The 21,885-nt window shown below is 37.7% G+C and overlaps 1 protein-coding gene across 6 annotated transcripts in view; it reads right to left on the bottom strand.

The window, feature by feature from the left end:
- Nucleotides 1-17,084: 17,084 nt before the first annotated feature.
- Nucleotides 17,085-21,885, bottom strand: part of LOC139755067 (protein lifeguard 3-like) — an 81,225-nt gene continuing 76,424 nt past the window's right edge. For 3 of the 6 annotated variants that reach the window (XM_071673130.1, XM_071673132.1, XM_071673131.1), the window contains one exon: nucleotides 17,085-19,932. In XM_071673130.1, coding sequence (XP_071529231.1) covers nucleotides 19,786-19,932 — 147 coding nt within the window. In that variant the 3' untranslated portion in view covers nucleotides 17,085-19,785. The remainder of the gene's footprint in view (nucleotides 19,933-21,885) is intronic. The other 3 variants (XM_071673128.1, XM_071673127.1, XM_071673129.1) reach the window with 1 other exon arrangement.

Genomic DNA, 21,885 nt, shown 5'->3' with positions numbered 1-21,885 from the left:
GAAAGTGTTTATCTAAGCTTATGATTCGATAAGGAGATAGCTCTTAGCATGCTACTGTAAAGAATGGTGCCTTCACTCTTCCTCTTCAAAGTATGAAACTGCTTTAACTCTTGAGCAATATAAACAATGAAAACCTTGCACCATAAGGTATCCCACTTTTAAAAACGTGATAAATTAATTTTGTTCACATAAAGTGATCTTCTACTTAATAATTACCCCTGGGCTAATTTCTAGGAAAGTTCAAGTGTTACCCAGGACCTTTCTTTAGCTCCTGCAGCTCAGGGCTGCACTACTTCTAACAGCAGGGAAATACAGACTCCTTTGGAGTGAGAATTTCTTTGATGAGACTGTACTCCAAGTGAGACAGCCTTGCCAAAGGTGACTTTTTACTCATGGTCTGGTAACACCCAAATTAAGTGCTAATCCATTTAAATGCTCTCTGAAACCTGTAACAAGATAATGTAGATCAACAGATTTAACTAACACATAGGACACAATAATGTCTAAAGTTCACAGCACTACAAGATCTTGTATAATGTATGCAAGTTTATATGTTGGTGCCACTAGAATCAATGTTGCCACAGTAAAATGAAATATTACTGATTATTTGTCATGCAAAGTTTTAGTCCATGTTTATTCATTAATATTTTAAAAAACAAACATGTAAACATAAGGTATATAAGAGTATTTATGTATACCAAACAATGCAATACCATTAATAAAGATACAAAGAATGGTGAATCAAACATATTTCCATACCCAGGAAATATGTTTTAAAATGTTGAAGCAGTTATTATCAAAACACAAGTAGCATGTTTAAATCCCACAGTTAAACATAACAAAATGTATCATTAAAAAAAAGCACAATTACAGATGCACACTATTAGTTTCTAAAAGTTTTCAAATAATTATTTACAACTAATGTTTTCAAGAAAAAAAAGGAAAATAATAATACAAAAAGAAACATGTATTTTATAGCTAATAACAAAACATAGCATACTGATCATACTCAAATAAAATATAAAACACCATACTGTCAATGGTTTATTACTTTCTCTATCGCCCAAGAACGTTAGTAGAGAGTTTTTTCACCTAAAAATACAAAACATAACAATAACACTGCCAGGAACAAAGGAACATTTCAATAAACTAAATCCCTAACACACATCTTTTTTATATTTAATTGCTGTTTCTCACATTAGCAAGGTAACGCCAGGAAAAGACGAAGAAGGACTGACTTGCTAATATTCATTTTTTAGGCGTCATGAGTAATGCATCAAAACCACAGCTCCCTATCCACAACCAAGCCTCACAGACTTTTCCGTGGTTTAACCACACTGCTTTGCATGCCCTTGTTCAGTCCACTGACATCACATTGCCCCATGTACAACACTGTTCCAATTCGCTTTATTTCTTAATCTCATGCATGCCTTTTGCCCCCCTGGACATTTAGGACCCGATCAGTCAAAATCTCTTTCACTCCATCCTTCCATTGCCTATTTGGTCTACCCATTTTCCTTGTTCCCTCCACTTCTGACAAATATCCTCTCTGTTGACCTCTCCTCAATTATTCTCTTCACATGTCCAAACCATTTTAGTATACCCTCCTCTGTTTTCTCAACCACATTATTTTTATCATCACATCTCTCTCTTACTCTTTTATTACTTAATTGGTCTTATCACCTTGCACCACATACTGTTGTCAAACATTTCCAACATATCCATCCTTGTCTGCACGTCACCATCTATAGCCCACACCCTGCATCCACATAATATTGCACAGGCTACTAAAACTTCAAACATACCCATTTTTGCCCTTCCAGACAATGACCTCTCTTTCCACACATTCTTCAGTGTTCCTAGAACCTTCACCCTCTTCCCCACCCTATGACTCATATCCACTTCCATGGTTCCATTTATTGCCATGTCCACTCCTAAGTGTCCAAAAAGCTTCCCTTTCTGCAATTTTTCTCCATTCAAACTCACACCCCAACTAAACTGTCCCTTAACTCTGCTAACCCTATTACCCTTGCTTTTATTTACATTTACTCTAAACTTCCTTCTTTCACACACCCTTCTCAACTAAGTCACCAACTTCTGTAGTTTCTCATTAAAATACATATAACTTAACCTTACCAAGGATGTAAGGCATGTGTATGAGTAGGAAGAGATGGGAGCGAGTGGCTTCAAGTAAAGGTCAGTCTGCGGTGGGGATGTGATGTCCCCATGGTTGTCTAATTTGTTTATGGATGGGGTTGTTAGGGAGGTAACTGCAAGAGTTTTGGAGAATATGCAGTCTGCTGGAGATGAGAGGGCCTGGGAAGTGAGTCCGTTGTTGTGCGCAGATGATACAGCTCTAGAGGCTAATTTCAGTGAGAAACTGCAGAAGTTGGAGACTGAGTTGGAAAAGTGCATGAAAGGAGAAAGTTGAGGGTAAATGTGAAAAAGAGCAAGATTATTAGGTTCAGTAGGGTGGAGGGATAAGTTAATTGGGATGTACATTTGAATGGAGAAAAATTGGAGGAAGTGGAGTGTTTTAGATATCTGGGAGTGGACTTAGCAGCAAATGGAACCATGGGAGTGGAAACAAGTCATGAGGTGGGGGAGGGGTCAAAGGTTCTGGGAGGGATGAAGGATGTGTGGAAGGAGAGAACGCTATCTCTGAGAGCAAAAATGGGTATGTTTGACGGAATAGTGGTTCTAACAATGTTTTATGGCTGCAAGGCATGGGCTATAAATAGGGTTATACGGATGAGGGTGGATGTGTTGGAAACAAAATATTTGAGGACAATATATGATGAGGTGATTGATCGAGTAAATAATGAGAGGGTAAAAGATATGTGTGGAAATAAAAAGTGTGGTCGAGAGAGCAGAAGAGGGTGTGTTAAAATGGGGTGGACACATAGAAAGAAAGAGTGAGGAAAGATTGACAAAGAGGATATATGTGTTAGAGGTGGGGGGAACAAGGAAAAGCTGGAGACCATACTGGAGGTCGAAGGATGGAGTTTAAAAGATTTTGAGCAATCAGGGCCTGAACATATAGGAGGGTGAGAGGCTTACAAGGAATAAAGTGATGTGGTATACCAGGGTTGACGTGATGTCAATGGACTGAGCCAGGCAATTTGAAACGTCTGGGGTAAACCAAGGAAAGGTCTGTGAGGCCTGGATGTGGATTGGGAGTTGAGGTTTCAGTGCATTACACACAACAGCTAGCTAGAGACTGAGTGTGAACGAATGTGGCCTTTTTTGTCCATTTTCCCGGTGCTACCTTGCTGAAGCAGGGGGTAGTGATGCTGTTTCCTGTGGGGCAGGGTGGCGCCGGGAATGGATGAAGGCAAGTAAGTATGAATATGTACATATGTATACATGTATATGCCTATGTATGTATATATATTTATTTTATTTTGCTTTGTCGCTGTCTCCCACGTTTGCGAGGTAGCGCAAGGAAACAGACGAAAGAATTGGCCCAACCCACCCCCATACACATGTATATATATACACGTCCACACACGCAAATATACATACCTATACATCTCAATGTACACATATATACACACACAGACACATACATATATACCCATGCACACAATTAACACTGTCTGCCTTTATTCATTCCCATCGCCACCTCGCCACACATGGAATACCATCCCCCTCCCCCCTCATGTGTGCGAGGTAGCGCTAGGAAAAGACAACAAAGGCCCCATTCGTTCACACTCAGTCTCTAGCTGTCATGCAATAATGCCCGAAACCACAGCTCCCTTTCCACATCCAGACCCCACACAACTTTCCATGGATTACCCCAGACGCTTCACATGCCGATTCAATCCACTGACAGCACGTCAACCCCAGTATACCACATCAATCCAAGTCACTCTATATATATATATATATATATATATATATATATATATATATATATATATAGATGTGTGGAAATAAAAAGAGCGTGGTTGAGAGAGCAGAAGAGGGTGTTTTGAAATGGTTTGGGCACATGGAGAGAATGAGTGAGGAAAGATTGACCAAGAGGATATATGTGTCGGAGGTGGAGGGAACGAGGAGAAGAGGGAGACCAAATTGGAGGTGGAAAGATGGAGTGAAAAAGATTTTGTGTGATCGGGGCCTGAACATGCAGGAGGGTGAAAGGAGGGCAAGGAATAGAGTGAATTGGAGCGATGTGGTATACCGGGGTTGACGTGCTGTCAGTGGATTGAATCAGGGCATGTGAAGCGTCTGGGGTAAACCATGGAAAGCTGTGTAGGTATGTATATTTGCGTGTGTGGACGTATGTATATAGATGTGTATGGGGGTGGGTTGGGCCATTTCTTTCGTCTGTTTCCTTGCGCTACCTCGCAAACGCGGGAGACAGCGACAAAGCATATATATATATATATATATATATATAGGTATGTATATTTGCGTGTGTGGACGTATGTATATACATGTGTATGGGGGTGGGCTGGGCCATTTCTTTCGTCTGTTTCCTTGCGCTACCTCGCAAACGCGGGAGACAGCGACAAAGCATATATATATATATATATATATATATATATATATATATATATATGAGTGGATGGGCCATTCTTCGTCTGTTTCCTGGGGCTACCTCACTGAGGTGAGAAACAGCAATTAAGTAAAAAAAAAAAAAAAAAAAAAAAAAAAAAAGTGTATACGTGCGTGTATGGGCGTTTATGTGTATATATGTAGACGGGCCATTATTTGTCTGTTTCCTGACGCTACCTCGCTAATGCAGGAAACGGCGATCAAATATATTAAATAAATATGAGTGTAAACAAATGTGGCCTATTTTGTCTATTCCTAGCGATGCCTTGCTGGAGAAGGTGTGTGTGTGTGTGTGCTATTTCATGTGTGATGGGGTGGCGATGAGAATGGATGAAGGCAGCATGAATGGATATAAACAGGTGTATATATGTATATGTGTGTGTATGACTATGTATGTATAATGTTGAAATGTATACGTATGGATATGTGCGTGTGTGTGCATTTATGTATATACATGTATGTGTTTGGGCCATTCCTCGTCTGTTTTCTTGTGCTACCTCGCTAATGTGGGAGACGGCGATTAAGTATAATATATATATATATATAATATTGGAATGAAGTGTACAGTATTTCTTTAGTTGCAATCGGGTTCCGTGTCAACATAAATTTTCATTGAAACTTTACTGTGCAAGCAATTGTTTACACATATAGGATAAGAAATACACTTACCTGCACACTTTTCAACAAAGCCACAAACTACAATTTGGTCAGATCATACAATAACTAGTATTAGAAAAAAAAGCCACAATAATATAATCTTACAATAAGTTTCATCAACAGATATGGATCAGTACATTAACTACAGGCATGGTAGACCATAAAACCATAATTTGAGATGCTTACTACACATCCCCTTTGAATTCACTTGTATATCAACAGGTTTCCGAGACTAACCTAATTTTGAAAAATGTTAGCAATGAATATTTGCACCAGTAAATGAGTGAAAATGTGTAAAAAAACTGTTTGAATGGCAACACTGACGGTATCTGTTTTGCAGTGATTTTCTCAATGTAAATTGTATGAATATGCACAATAAGTCATCTTCAACATTCGTATGTTATGGTTTTGAATTTTCATGCTTTATCATCATCTGTTCAAGCAATCAAGAAACCATGAAACATCTTATGAGACTCATCCTTGTGTCATTACTATCTTGCCCATCCCTAACCTCAAACTCTAAGAGTGCCTTAGTTTACATATTCTTTCGTTAACCAATGCTATATATTATGTATTCCTACAAACATATCTTCTCTCAATCTTCAGTTGCAAGATTTAAAAAAAAAGTCTCAGTAGGGACACATAGTTTACAGGTAGCTAAATATGTAATAGTGATACATTAATCTTTATCTTTTAACCACTTTATGTTCAAGAAAGAATTTTTTTCCAGGATCTATATAATAATAGTTTCAATATAACTTTGATGAAAGTAGATATTCACAATATTCAAAATCACAATAATATTTTGTGTTGGTTTTGTGATTCTATCATTCATATAGTTTTGTACATATAAAATTCTATCACACAACCCTCCAGTTAATAAATAACATCCTTTATAAGTTTTACATTTACTTCTTACTAACAAATGATTTTTAAAGAATTTACTCAAAATGATCAAGTGTATACAGGCACACTTCTATAATTTTGGGAGTTTGGGGCCCCAGACTCCAACCCAATAACTCAGGGAAACAAATTAATAAATATATTTCTTTTGCCAGGTTTGAAATTCTAGTTTTAAAAACTATTTTCCAAAAAGATGCAGTCTCTATTCACTTGATCCCGACTTAGTAAATGGGAATAGAATTAATGACACTGTACAGGAAAGACGGAAGATACCTTAAAAAGAAATGGCAACTTATGGAACTAGGATCAGATTAATGATATATATATATATATATATAGGTAAGTTTGAATGGAGAAAAACTGGAGGAAGTAAAGTGTTTTAGATATCTGGGAGTGAATCTGGCAGCGGATGGAACCATGGAAGCGGAAGTGAATCATAGGGGGGGGGAGGTGGCGAAAATCCTGGGAGCATTGAATAACGTGTGGAAGTCGAGAACATTATCTCGGAAAGCAAAAATGGGTATGTTTGAAGGAATAGTGGTTCCAACAATGTTGTATGGTTGCGAGGCGTGGGCTATGGATAGAGTTGTGCGCAGGAGGGTGGATGTGCTGGAAATGAGATGTTTGAGGACAATGTGTGGTGTGAGGTGGTTTGATCGAGTAAGTAATGTAAGGGTAAGAGAGATGTGTGGAAATAAAAAGAGCGTGGTTGAGAGAGCAGAAGAGGGTGTTTTGAAATGGTTTGGGCACATGGAGAGAATGAGTGAGGAAAGATTGACCAAGAGGATATATGTGTCGGAGGTGGAGGGAACGAGGAGAAGTGGGAGATCAAATTGGAGGTGGAAAGATGGAGTGAAAAAGATTTTGAGTGATCGGGGCCTGAACATGCAGGAGGGTGAAAGGCGGGCAAGGAATAGAGTGAATTGGATCGATGTGGTATACCGGGGTTGACGTGGTGTCAGTGGATTGAATCAGGGCATGTGAAGCGTCTGGGGTAAACCATGGAAAGCTGTGTGGGGCCTGGATGTGGAAAGGGAGCTGTGGTTTCGGGCATTATTGCATGACTGCTAGAGACTGAGTGTGAACGAATGAGGCCTTTTTTTTGTCTTTTCCAAGCACTACCCTGCACACATGAGGGGGGAGGGGGATGGTATTCCATATGTGGCGAGGTGGCGATGGGAATGAATAAAGGCAGACAGTGTGAATTGTGTGCATGGGTATATATGTATGTGTCTGTGTGTGTATATATATGCGTACATTGAGATGTATAGGTATGTATATTTGCGTGTGTGGACGTGTGTGTATATACATGTGTATGGGTGAGGTGGGCCATTTCTTTCGTCTGTTTCCTTGCGCTACCTCGCAAACGCGGGAGACAGCGACAAAGCAAAATAAATACATATATATATATATATGGTGTGAGGTGGTTTTGATCGAGTAAGTAATGTAAGGGTAAGAAAGATGTGTGGTAATAAAGAGTGTGGTTGAGAGAGCAGAAGAGGGTGTATTGAAATGGTCTGGCCACATGGAGAGGATGAGTGAGGAAAGATTGACAAAGAGGATACATGTGTTGGAGGTGGAAGGAACGAGAAGTGGGAGACCAATTGGAGGTGGAAAGATGGAGTGAAAAAGATTTTGAGCGGTTGGGGCCTGAAAGTACAGGAGGGTGAAAGGTGTGCAAGGAATAGAGTTAATTGGAATGATGTGGTATACCAGGGTCAATGTGTTCTGTCAATTGATTGAACCAGGGCATGTGAAGCATCTGGGGTAAACTATGGAAAGTTTTGTGGGACCTGGATGTGGAAAGGGAGCTGTGGTTTTGGTGCATTACACATGACAGCTAGAGACTGAGTGTGAACGAATGTGGCCTTAATTGTCTTTTCCTAGCGCTACCTCGCGCACATGTGTGGGGGAAGATGTTGTTCTTTCATGTGTGGCGGGGTGGCGTTGGGAATGAATAAAGGGAGACAGTATGAATTATGTACATGTGTATATATATATATATATGTCTGGGTGTGTATATATATATATGTATACATTGAGATTTTTTTTTTTTTCTTTTTTGCTTTGTCGCTGTCTCCTGCGTTTGCGAGGTAGCGCAAGGAAACAGACGAAAGAAATGGCCCAACCCACCCCCATACACATGTATATACATACGTCCACACACGCAAATATACATACCTACACAGCTTTCCATGGTTTACCCCAGACGCTTCACCTGCCCTGATTCAATCCACTGACAGCACGTCAACCCCGGTATACCACATCGCTCCAATTCACTCTATTCCTTGCCCTCCTTTCACCCTCCTGCATGTTCAGGCCCTGATCACACAAAATCTTTTTCACTCCATCTTTCCACCTCCAATTTGGTCTCCCTCTTCTCCTCGTTCCCTCCACCTCCGACACATATATCCTCTTGGTCAAACTTTCCTCACTCATTCTCTCCATGTGCCCAAACCATTTCAAAACACCCTCTTCTGCTCTCTCAACCATGCTCTTTTTATTTCCACACATCTCTCTTACCCTTACATTACTTACTCGATCAAACCACCTCACACCACACATTGTCCTCAAACATCTCATTTCCAGCACATCCATCCTCCTGCGCACCACTCTAGCCATAGCCCACGCCTCACAACCGTACAACATTGTTGGAACCACTATTCCTTCAAACATACCCATTTTTGCTTTCCGAGATAATGTTCTCGACTTCCACACATTCTTCAAGGCTCCCAGAATTTTCGCCCCCTCCCCCACCCTATGATCCACTTCCGCTTCCATGGTTCCATCCACTGCCAGATCCACTCCCAGATATCTAAAACACTTTACTTCCTCCAGTTTTTCTCCATTCAAACTCACCTCCCAATTGACTTGACCCTCAACCCTACTGTACCTAATAACCTTGCTCTTATTCACATTTACTCTTAACTTTCTTGTTTCACACACTTTACCAAACTCAGTCACCAGCTTCTGCAGTTTCTCACATGAATCAGCCACCAGCGCTGTATCATCAGCGAACAACTGACTCACTTCCCAAGCTCTCTCATCCCCAACAGACTTCATACTTGCCCCTCTTTCCAAAACTCTTGCATTCACCTCCCTAACAACCCCATCCATAAACAAATTAAACAACCATGGAGACATCACACACCCCTGCCGCAAACCTACATTCACTGAGAACCAATCACTTTCCTCTCTTCCTACATGTACACATGCCTTACATCCTCGATAAAAACTTTTCACTGCTTCCAACAACTTTCCTCCCACACCATATATTCTTAATACCTTCCACAGAGCATCTCTATCAACTCTATCATATGCCTTCTCCAGATCCATAAATGCTACATACAAATCCATTTGCTTTTCTAAGTATTTCTCACATACATTGAGATGTATAGGTATGTATATTTGCGTGTCTGGATGTGTATGTTTATGCATATGTATGTGGGTGGGTTGGGCCATTCTTTCGTCTGTTTCCTTGCACTACCTCGCTAACGCGGGAGACAGCGACAAAGCAAAATAAAAATAAAATAATATAATATACATTTTCACACTTAGCCACCATGTGTGGGCATTTATGTATATAAATGTGTATATGGGTGAGTTGGGCCATTCTTTCATCTGTTTCCTTGAGCTACCTTGCTAACGTGGAAGACAGCGACTAAGTACAATAAATAAATATATTCTTTCATGTATATTCACCATTTCCTGTGTTATTGGGGTACTGTTAAGAACAGAGGACTGAACCTTAAAGGAAATATCCTTACTTGGCCCCTTTCTCTGTTCCTTCTTTTGGAAAATTAAAAATTGAAGGGCAGGATTTCCAGCCCCCACTCCCTCCCCTTTTAGTCACCTTCTATGTTTCCAGTGACAGCGAGGTAGCGCAAGGAAACACACAAAGAATGCCCCATCCACTCATATGCACGTGTATATACATAAATGCCCATATACACATCAACATATACATCATATACATACACAAAGACATATACATATGCACACGTGCATATTCATACTCGCTTGCCTTTATCCATTTCTGTTGGCTTTACTTCGATGACATTCCTAAACCATTCTTCCCCCCTTCCCCTTGGCTAAGTTTTACTCAAGAGATAGAACATACAGATTCCTCTCCTCAACATACTACCATTCTTTCCCAGTTTTCTCATCCTAGTTACATCCACACACATTCTGCTACCCTAGCCAGAGCCTTCATGGAGGATGAATTTTCTTTGCTAGGTTCGTTTCTGTATAAATATGGATACAGATATATTAACTGACCTAAGCAGGTTAGAGGCTAGGCTCCTTTCTGTAATATATGGATACAGATGTATTAACTGACCTAAGCAGGTTAGATATAAATAAACAGATAGACTGAATTATAATTGGATACAGCCATTCCAAATCTTAAATTTAATGCACAAGTTGTCCCAGAAATGTCCAATGTTTCTTATGTAACTACTTTAAATTTTACACAAATAACATCAAATCTTTGCATTTTACAAGATTCCCTCGACAACAGATCCAGGATGAATTCTACCCCATAAGCCTCTGTAGCCAAGGATATAATACAGCATTGATGCTAATTCAAAAGGGAATATGAGAAAGATAACACTGAAAGGAAATAATATTATGGAAGACAGCCCAAGAAATTCTATGCAGCTGATGTCATGTGACAGGTATGAAACCTATGACACATGAACATTTGATAGACAAATTTATTATCATTTTGTTTGCGGCCACCAACTCATGTGACATCTGTTGCATAGGCTTTTTTGGGTTCCAGAGGACCTTAGCAAGAATCTCTTCAAAAATATTTGGTCCTGATAATGCTCTTTCTCCAACATGTGATGAGCTACTTTCAAGTCTTCCAGGTTTCAAAAGTGTTCTTCTCCAGGTGTTTATTTTGTCTTTTGAATGGTAGTTTATATTTTGTCTTACAAACGATAGTTATCTTTCAGTTTCCCTTCTGTATGGATGATGACTGAATCTTTCCTGTCGGTCAATGGCCAGGGTTCATATCTAACTTTATTTTCTAAGGTACAATTCATCATGTATCTTTAGTCATGAGCTTTCTGAAACTGACAAAGATCCTATGTAATTCCCATGAAAATTAAAGCCAGCCCAAATATTAGACTACATTTCTTTGAAATCCATTATGCTTTAGGATGGTACCAATACAATAATACCACACAGATGAACGCTAAAACTGAACTCTAGTTATGCAATTCTGAAAAATTACCAGAATCTTGCCTATGAATGCAAACATATGATGAGTATAAAATTCAAGGTTTGAGGTAAGCATCAGTTAAAAAAAATATTGCCAAAGCCATGATATTCGATTGTGATATTATATATCACATGAAAGTTTTTGGTGAAACAATGATGCTACACAGAATTATGACCTTCAATTAAAGACAATCATACCATACCATTTAAGACCTGAGAACAAGAGACACCACTAGTGAGGCACTTTAGAACATCTTAAAATTTCCAACTGCTGATTACTAGAAGCACATTAGTGATTCCTTATAAACATTTACAGACATAAATCACTATTTCATCAGTGGTTTAGCCAAGGCAATGAATTAATCCAGATCAACAATAGGTTAGTTAGAAGTTTTTGGACTCATTAGCACTATGAAAACCCTTAAAAACAGACTCCTTAAGATATACACTTTGAAAGGTATTCTGCCATAATGCTTTACACTATACTTAAAATTCCTGGATATATAAATTAAACGCTTTCTGAAAATCCAGTTAATGGAACCAGTTCAGTAATGAAAACATACACATCACTTAATTCACTAATATGAACATTGCCATGGTGGATTAAGTAAGGATGATGAGATACAGTGCAATGCCTTAAACAGCCTCACCAAGAATATAATGAACTACTGTTTAAATGAAGCCAATTAAATGGATGATTTGTATCATTTCGTAACCTTTCAGCATTTTTCAACAACCTCGCACTAATCTTTTTCTCCTTATGGAACAAAAGTTCATAGGAAGAATCTTTGGGAAGCATGACATTCAATATCTGGCTTCATCAGTTCCCTTTATTTAGAAGTATTCCAAAGTTGGTCTAAAAAATAAAAATAAATTTTTTTTAATCAGAACTTTCATGGAATAAAAATCATCATCCAACCCACATGAAAAATTTATCTCTCCAAATGCAACCTTCAGTGAACATAAACTATGGTTCTGTAGTTACCTTCAATTCTTTTACAGAACAACTTAAGTCATGTTGATTATTTTCAGTAATACAGCTTACCATATAAAGAGAAAAACAGCAAGTCCTCAATTAACATCAATTTGTTCAACATTGTTTTGATATAACATTGTTGAGAAAACATAAATATATTTTCTAAGATTTGTGGGGCCTGGATGTGGATAAGGAGCTGTGGTTTCAGTGCATTACACATGACAGCTAGAGACTGAGTGTGAGCAAATGTGGCTTTTTTCATGTTTTCCTAGCACTATCTCACCGAAGCAGGGGGTAGCGATGCTGCTTCCTGTGGGACGGGGTAGCGCCAGGAATGGATGAAGGCAAGCAAGTATGAATATGTACATGTGTATATAAGTATATGCCTGTGTATGTATATATGTTGATTTCTTTCATATATATTCGCCATTTCCCGCATTAGTGAGGTAGTGTTAAAAACAGAGGACTGAGCCTTAGAGGGAATATCCTCATTTGGCCCCCTTCTCTGTTCCTCCTTTTGGAAAATCAAAAAAAGGGAGGGGAGGATTTCCAGCCCCCACTCCCTCCACTTTTAGTTGCCTTTTATGACATGCGGGAAGTACGTGGGAAGTATTCTTTCTCCCCTATCCCCAGGGATAATATGTTCATATGTATATGTATATTTCTGTATATGTGAATGTACGGGTGTTTATGTAAATATATGTGTGTGTATGAGTGGATGGGCCATTCTTTCATTATCTGTTTCCTGGCGCTACCTTGCTGACACAGGACACGGCTATCAAGTACAACAATATAACAATTTTTTTAAAGTTGGAGGCTCCAGTCACATACAAAAGTCCACATTATGGCTGGGCCATAAAATGAAATGTAAAGAGGTTACTGAAATAGAGAAAGAAGGGATGAGCAAAAGTTTATAAAATTTTTTGTGGAAGTGAAAACCCTGTCTTTTCTAAGGTGTCAGGTCACAGTTTCTGCGAAAGATATGAGCAAATAAGAGTTCCAAAGCTTCAAGGTGTAGGGAAAAAACAGTTATCAAAATGGCCCAACCTTGAATTGCTAATGGTAATCATGTGCCACAGCAGAGTGCAAAGTTTTGCATGGTCTAGCCAGTGGGAGCACACAAGCAGCCAGGTCCTGGGACTAAAACCCAAGGTAACACCGAGAGCAGAGGGAAAGTGAGCTAAAATTGCAACACAGAGCAAGTGGAGCAAGTTCTGAGGGTACCCTGTGAGAACTGATAAGTCATGATTGTTTTTGACTAAACTCTGTCAACTTAGGATGCAGAGCTAGAACCACCCAGTCCATTGAATAATTGAAGCTACCATTTGGAAGAAGAGAAATTTCAACATCTGAACAGGTTTCCCAATTTCTTAGATGTAATGTGAGGTTTCCAGATAGGGTGGCTGTTTCAGTAATACCAAGTATGTTTAGTGAATCAAGATTGGAATTACAGATATGTCAAAGGAGAGAGGAGTGAGGAATTTTATATACAGAGTTGGACAGGAACTGGGTCTTACGAGCCATTAAACTATACCCAGCGAGATGAAAATCGTATAATATAGTTTTTGATAAACTTACGAATACTGAATAAAAATGAGGTATGAAAGCACTCAGAGAGTGGAAGATAATGCTACTTTTTACTCCATTTTCTATTATGTTTTGGCATCAGTGGAGGATGACATTCTTACAATACCATTAAAAGTTAAATTCAGCTCCTATACAATGAGTGCAAAGCATATAGTATGCATTATCACTAAAAACAAAATTGTGTTAAAGATGGGGAGCAAGCTGTGGAAATTGGAAAAGCTCTTGGGTTGCAACCTACACCTGTACCAACATTTTGTAGTAATGGAAAGAAGATTGAAGCATGTGCTCAAAGTGTAATACCTTTAGCTGGTATGAGGTTTTCACTTAACATATGTAACATAATAGAAAAACGTTAAGACTGTTGAGCATTTGCTTGGAAGATAAACATCTGCCTAGGTCTCTGTATTCACTGCTGACCATACAGACTAAAGCTGTGCATTTATTTGAAGAGCTTAAACAAAAATAGGATGCTGTTGCTGAAAGCAAAACATTTGTGCAAAGTTGTGGGTGGTCTGAGTAGCTCAAGTTCTCATACTTACAAAGCATACAGATTACAGGTGAGCCTGTATATGTAAATGTAGAAGCTACTGCTACATACTAAGCATTACCGGAAATAAATAATTGAAGGTGGGGGATATAATCCACAGCAGATATTTAATGTAGATGAGACAGTTCTACTTTGAAAGCAAATGCCAAAATAGAACTTGCATTTCAAGAGAATGAAAAGCACATAGTGGTTCAAGTCTGGCGATGATCACATAATGCTCCTTCTTGGTGGTAATGCTTCAGTGGATCTGAAGCTTTAGCCCTTACTTGTGTAACTCGTAAGACACTAAGACCTATGAAGGGTTTCTCTAAGTACCATTTCCTCATTATCTGGTGCTCAAATAAGAAGGGCAAGGTCACCCGAACAGTGTATGAAGAGTGGTTTACCAAATATTTCTGCCCAGCTGTCAAGAAATACTGTATTAATAACAACCTTGAAAACAAAACCCTGCTGATTCTTGACAGTGATCCAGGTCACTCACCTAACCTGGATGACTTGACAGATAACGCTCAAATAATTTTTCTACCACCAGACACAACTAGCAATAACTAACCTCTGGTTCAGGGGGTTGCTGCAATGTTTAAAGTGAATTATCTGCAGCGCACCTTCCATCAATTCAGTTCACAAGTGGTAAAAATAAGCCTGCTGCAAAGGAATTTGGCATGTCTACCATATAATGAAAGTTATCAACAATCTGTCTAATGCTTGGCAAAAAGTGAAGTCAAATACAATGAATCGTGTTTGGTGTATAATCTAATCAGGTTGTATCGCTAACTTCCTTGGATTTGACCAGCTAATAAACCAAGTTCATCAAAATATTGTTGTGCTGATGCACCAGGCTGGTTATAATGAAGTTGAGGTACATGATGGAGTTACCTGAATCACTTGGTGAAGAACTATCAAATGAAAACCTCACTGATAGGGAACAAGAAGTTAATGAATGAAAAGACACTGAAAATAAAGATGCTGAACCAAATGTGAGTTTTAACAAAGAGATATGTCTGAGACCTTTGAGTTGCTGGAAGAAGCTATTGCTATTTTCACAGAAAAAGACCCTCAAACAGAAAGAAATCAAATGTTAAGAGGATAATAATGATTGAAATTAACTGTTACATAGAATTATGCAATTATAAGAAAACCAAAGCATGACAGCAACCACTGGACGTTTTTAAATGCCCAACTAATTGAGAAGTGGCAAAACTACCATCTGTGGCAACCCCACCACCACTACATGTCACTCCCCACCATCTCGAAACCATGCTATGCCCCTCAGGAATTTCTCGCAACTCATGTGAGGGGTTGGAAATGGATGTCGATTCTCCAAAACTTACCTTCAGTGATGGTGAAGACAAAGCTTCTTCTCTAAACTTTAATACTCATACGAAGGATCCAGATTCTCCTCTATCTGTAAGCAATGATAAGGGAGAGGTGGAGTCTCAGAAGCCCCCTTCCTAGGGATCCTACTGACCACCACCACCACTTCACCTGTCACCAACTGCTGCACAACCATTGAGAAAATAATCATCTGACTTGTGTTTATCAATCTTACTTGTGTAAGGACACATTTATTTACATTTGTAATACAAGTAGTGCTGTCTTTGGTATTTACTTACTAATTGTGAGAATATTTTGATCTGAAATACACCGAAGGAACAGATCACTTATTTTGTTATATCATTGGTTCTGTGGTAAACTCGGTTTTAATCTATGTTGTTTCACATAAAATAGCACTTTTCAAGGACTTATCCACGATGTTAACTGAGAACTTGCTGTACATCACTAAAAAAAAAAAAAAGCGAACATGTAGACTTGAACATGACCCACACGACAATGAAGACATCTGTGAAGATTAGAAAGGGATGAGTTCTAGTAAACAGTTACCTCTGATTCAACCACTGAAAATCATCTTCACTATAGCTGATAAGAACACTTCAAATATAATGAAGACAAATAATATCAAACATTTGACTTTCCAAGAAAACTTTGGACTGCATTAGAGCCCATTTTCTGCAGAGCTGGATTAAGTTAGCAAGGAGCATGGAAAAGTACAGGTTAGTATTTATGTCCTGGACCCAAAAAGCGAAAGCTTGTTCAGGAAGATCTTAATTATGTCCAAGTAGAGCGTCAGTGCACCAAAGATGTGCTCCTCGGGAGATATCTGGTGCTTGCGTCCACCAACCACAATCTGCGTATCGTACACAAGGTACTGGGGAGAACAAGCAAGGGATAAGATTCCTGTACCCAAGTAATAGGATCTATTCCTACTGCATCAGTTAATCCTGTAAATGATGAATTTCTTTTGTAATTCTAATTTCTGACTAATAAGTGACAGCCAACAAGATTCATGCAAACTTAAGATATTTTCAAGTAAAGAAAAAACAATAAACAGAACCATGGAGCATGTTAACCAAAGGTGCAAGCTAGCAAACTAAATATATATCAAACTCACATCAGAACAACAAATGCTTTACGGTGACCCTATGTAAGCCAAACAGCATACAGATCCTTTCCCAAAATCAAAAACAAAACAATCTTCTGCTAAAATCTTTTTTTAAATACCATGCATACATAAATCTTGGATAAAACTGGTTTAGTAGTGCAAAAGGATGCTACATCAATATGCAGAAAGAAACTATAAGAGGCTATATTCTTGAAATTACCTTTAGTTTACAGTTTATATACAATCTCAAAACAATGATTCCTCAAACATAAATTGAGTTGATAAACTATGCTGTTAATATCAAGAAATTGGGTGTGAATTATGTTAAGATGTAAGGTTCATAACACTTTTTTCTAACACATACCAATTATGGCATTCAACATAAGTGTGCAGACTGAATAAAGGTAAATATCAATCTGTGAGGAGAAGGACAGTATTATCTCATGGAATATGGATGTCCCTTCAAAAATGGCATTTTTCAAAACCTTTCTAAATAATTAATTAATAACTTGCACAAAAAAATGACATCCTGTACTGGTGATAATACCTAAGTAATTTTCTTAGTGCCAGTTTCATACTGTAACATAAATATCAATCGTAATTTACCTTCTAATGATATATATGGTGAGATTCCAAGCATGAGATTACCTAGCATCTATGAACACTAATTTCATACGTTCTTTTGTTCTAAGTGATTTATACATTTACAAGATTAGCTGTAGATTTGGAACAGACAGAGGACAGAACAAGGAGTGAAAATATCAAAGGAAGACATGATAATGCAAAGTAGATGGACACCTCAGATTGAGAAAAAGGAGAATGACTAAAAGTACATTTCAATCAAATCTAGGAATAAATACAGAGGAGTACTAACAGTGGATATAAATTAGGGATAAGGTGGAAGGATAGGTTAAGGGGATATCTGTGTGGAGAAAACTGCACCCTAAAAGGGAATTCTGCAGAAATTTATCATGGCCATGTTGTGAGGAGGTGGTTTTGCATGAGTCATTCTGCTGTACTATAGAAAAAAAGCATACAGGGTACAGACGGATGGATAAAAATCAGCTAAGAAATCCAGTGGCACTGCAGTCTAGTATAATTTCATTGAAGTCTTTATCACACTAATTCTATACTAATAGAGTAATGAGATGGCTTCTCTGTAATACTGAACAATAGCAACTTAGTTTAGAAAAAGTTTTGAACTTGTATAATCAATACAATTATGATGATGCATGGGTCTAAGAGGTCTTTCAGTAACTAATTGGCACTGGGAAGATTTTTATATGAATGACAATACCACGTACAAGACATGTTCTTTGTCTGAAGTCTATCTTCAAAGTGCGACGAAATTTCCAGAGATTCTACGCTTAGGTTATATCATTAGGTAGGTGTATGTAGTTTCAGGCATTTTAAGCACGTAGGCAATCTCAAACAGTTATAATCTAAAATTAACATCAAGCAAGATCAGTTAATGAGATAATGCCATAAAGTCTGATTTAGCATTTTTTGTTTCGGGAAGCAAAACATTTCACAGCATCAAAAAACTTATATCAGCTGAAAAAATAAAAAGGTATTTCTATTATCATCCTAACATCAAAGAAAGTTATTCTTTTTAAATATATACAAATATGAATACTTATCATTTCAGCTTTTCATCAGCCATGACTATAAAGTGGGCATACTTTATTGTCCATGCCACATGGGAAAAACACAGCTAATGCCATCAAGGTCTGAGCATTGTACAAGGACAATATGAATTACTAATATTTCCATATACCAATCAATTTCATCAACTGATAATTCTCACAGGTATGAATTTTAGGAAAACTTTCTTACTATTTTTTCTATTACTGCAAAAATCATCGAAGTGCATATCTTTGAAAAAGGTTTATCGAATGGGAAAAATATCAATCTACATTGATGAAATATACAAAAGATGATCGCTTTTATAAAGCATATTAATAATTTTTCAATCTTTCTAGCAGATTATATTACAAATTGGTCATTTACTTCTGACTTTCTTCAAGATAATTCTGTAATCTTTTAATGTAATTAAACTATTTAATACTTATACTCCTTCTTGCTCTTACAATAAATGATGCACCCAATCAATTCCATGCAATATCTATTTTGAAAAAAGGAAGAATACCTTGAACACTGATCACTTATTTGGTGGTGGTGTTGTGCAAATCATAGCTGTTAAATGAGGATGGTACATTACCATTACAAAGTTCAGCATCCTGTTGGGTTTAGATGCTAGTTGCAAATTAAAGCCATCTATTGAAAGATGAACTTCTTACAAAAAAATGTAACACATTACTGCTCTTTTAGTCTAACACTTTAAAGGAGTTACCATTAATAATTTCTAACACCTGAGAGAAGTCTATCAGGAGCACAAGCCAATCAAATTCCTAAATTCATTCATAGACTTTTAACTAAAACTGTTTACCTAACATACTGTTTTACTATGAATATCTGTAAAGACAGCATAATCTCCCTTACAACATATACAAATGCCTTATATGTTCTTTCAAACTGATTTTCACCCATGCATCTCCAAAATTTTTAGATTCATTTGGTGGCTCTTTCTGAACTTAATTAAACATCTGATATCTTCTGAACAAGCATAAATCACATGAGTTTCATATGAAAACTTAATTAAACAAGAGGACTGAGCATTAATCCTAAATGGCCTTAATTCTAGGAATTATTTAATATTATACTTATTACAAAAATTTTAGTTCTATGGATATTATGGATACTCTACATTATAGTATATAAACATTTCAACCTTAATTAGATCAGTCTATTTACTGATCCTATCATTTCTATGACAAAAAATGTTTGCTGCAACCACTTCATCACATTCCTCTTGTTCTGTCTTAGGTCTTAATCTCTCCCACCAAAGAGAGAAAGCAGAGCTAAGAAAATGTTGATAACATCAAGGTAGAGAACAAGAGCACCAAAAATGTGCTCCTCAGGAGACATCTCGTGCTTTCGCCCACCCACGATCATCTGAGTGTCAAACACCAGGTACTGAAATACATAGAATACTGATGTCAACTGCAGCTCAAAGTATAGCTAAGGAACTTCCAAATTCAATGGGTTACCAAAATCTTAGAACATTCCACACCATTATCAGAGCCCATATCATTACAAATGAAAGAATAAAAAAAAAGTCAAAATCAGGATTAGCATGCTTTGTTGCAGGAAAATCTTACTCTTTACAATAGCAACAGAATAAATAAAAAGCAATATAATGTCATACACATTTCAAATCAGCTATTACACTACAATACACTTCACATGATTTCTGTACCATAATACACTTAAAACATTAGTAATGTTACACAGATGTATGGATGTCAAACAAATTTTCTCGTTACCTGACCTACCCTGACTGCCAATCTTATAAACCATACCCATAAACACAGTATCTGTAAAACCCTACCGTATGTTGCCATACTTAAAAATTACTACTTAAATAAAAATTAATAAAAGTTGAAGATGTGGTGGTAGTAAGAAAGGAGAAAGTTGAGTGCAAATGTGAATAAAAGCACGGTTATAGGTTCAGCAGAATTGAGGGACAAGTTAGTTGGGATGTAAGTTTGAATGGAGAAAAATTAGAGGAAGTGAAGTGTTTTAGATATCTTTTTATTACCCTACATCTCTCTTACCCTTTCATTACTTACTCAACCAAACCAACTCTCACCACATAGTGTCCTCAAACACCCTCTTCTGTACAACCCTATCTATAGCCCATACCTCGCAACCATATAATATTGTTGGAACTACTAATCCTTCTAACTTACCTATTTTTGCACTCTGTGATAACTTTCTCTTTTCCACACATTCACTGCTCCCAGAACCTTCACCCCCTCCATTACCCTATGACTCACTTCCACTTCCATGGTTCCATTCACTGCTAAGTCTACTACCAGATATCTAAAACACTTCACTTTCCCCACTTTATCTCCATTCAAACTCACATCCCAACTAACTTGTCCCTCAACCCTGCTGAACCTAATAACCTTGCTCTTATTCACATTTACTCTTAACTTTTTCCTTTCACACACTTTTCCAAACAGTACACATGCCTCACATCCTTGATAAAAACTTTTCAATGCTTCTAGCAATTTGCCTTCCACACCATATACTCTTAAGAACTTCCACAAAGCATATCTATCAACCCAATCATATGCCTTCTCCAGATACATATATGCTACGTACAAATCCAACTGTTTTTTAAGTACTTCTCACATGAATTCTTCAAAGCAAACATCTGATCCACACATCCTCTACTACTTCTGAAACCACACTGCTCTTTCCCAAACTGATGCTCTGTACATACCTTCACCCTCTCGGTCAATACCCTCCCATACAATTTCCAAGGAATACTCAACAAACTTATGCCTCTGTAGTTTGAACACTCACCTTTAACCCCTTTGCCTTTGTACAATGGTGCTATGCATGCATTCCACCAAAAAACAACTGACCCATCTCCCAGGCTCCCCATCAACAACATACTGCATTTCTGCTCTTTTATCCATGACCCTCACATTTACCTTCCCTACAATCCACCCATATACAAATCAAATAGCCATGCTGCAGATCAACCTTTACCTGGAACCACTCACTTTCCTCTTTACCTACTCATATATGCCTTCATCTTTTAATCAAAATTTCTACATGCTTCCATTTTTTTTCCTCCTACACCGTATATTCGTAAAACCTTTCACAGATCATTTCTATATCATATGCTTCCTCCAGATACATATATGCCACATACATAATCACTGTTTCTCTTAGTATTTCTCACATATTCTTCAAGGTGAAAATTCTGAACCACACACTCACTAACACTCCAGAAACCACACTGTTCCTTGCCAGTCTGATGTTCTCTGCATGTGACCACTTTCTCAATTACCACTTTTTTGTACAACTGAAAATGTTGGATTAAGAAACATATACCTCTGTAACACATCTTGT

This window comes from Panulirus ornatus, chromosome 18, assembly GCF_036320965.1.
Source record: "Panulirus ornatus isolate Po-2019 chromosome 18, ASM3632096v1, whole genome shotgun sequence".
Lineage (NCBI taxonomy): Eukaryota > Metazoa > Arthropoda > Malacostraca > Decapoda > Palinuridae > Panulirus > Panulirus ornatus.
The sequence above is the reverse complement of the archived record's forward strand: the minus strand, read 5'-3'. Positions and strand labels throughout refer to the sequence as shown.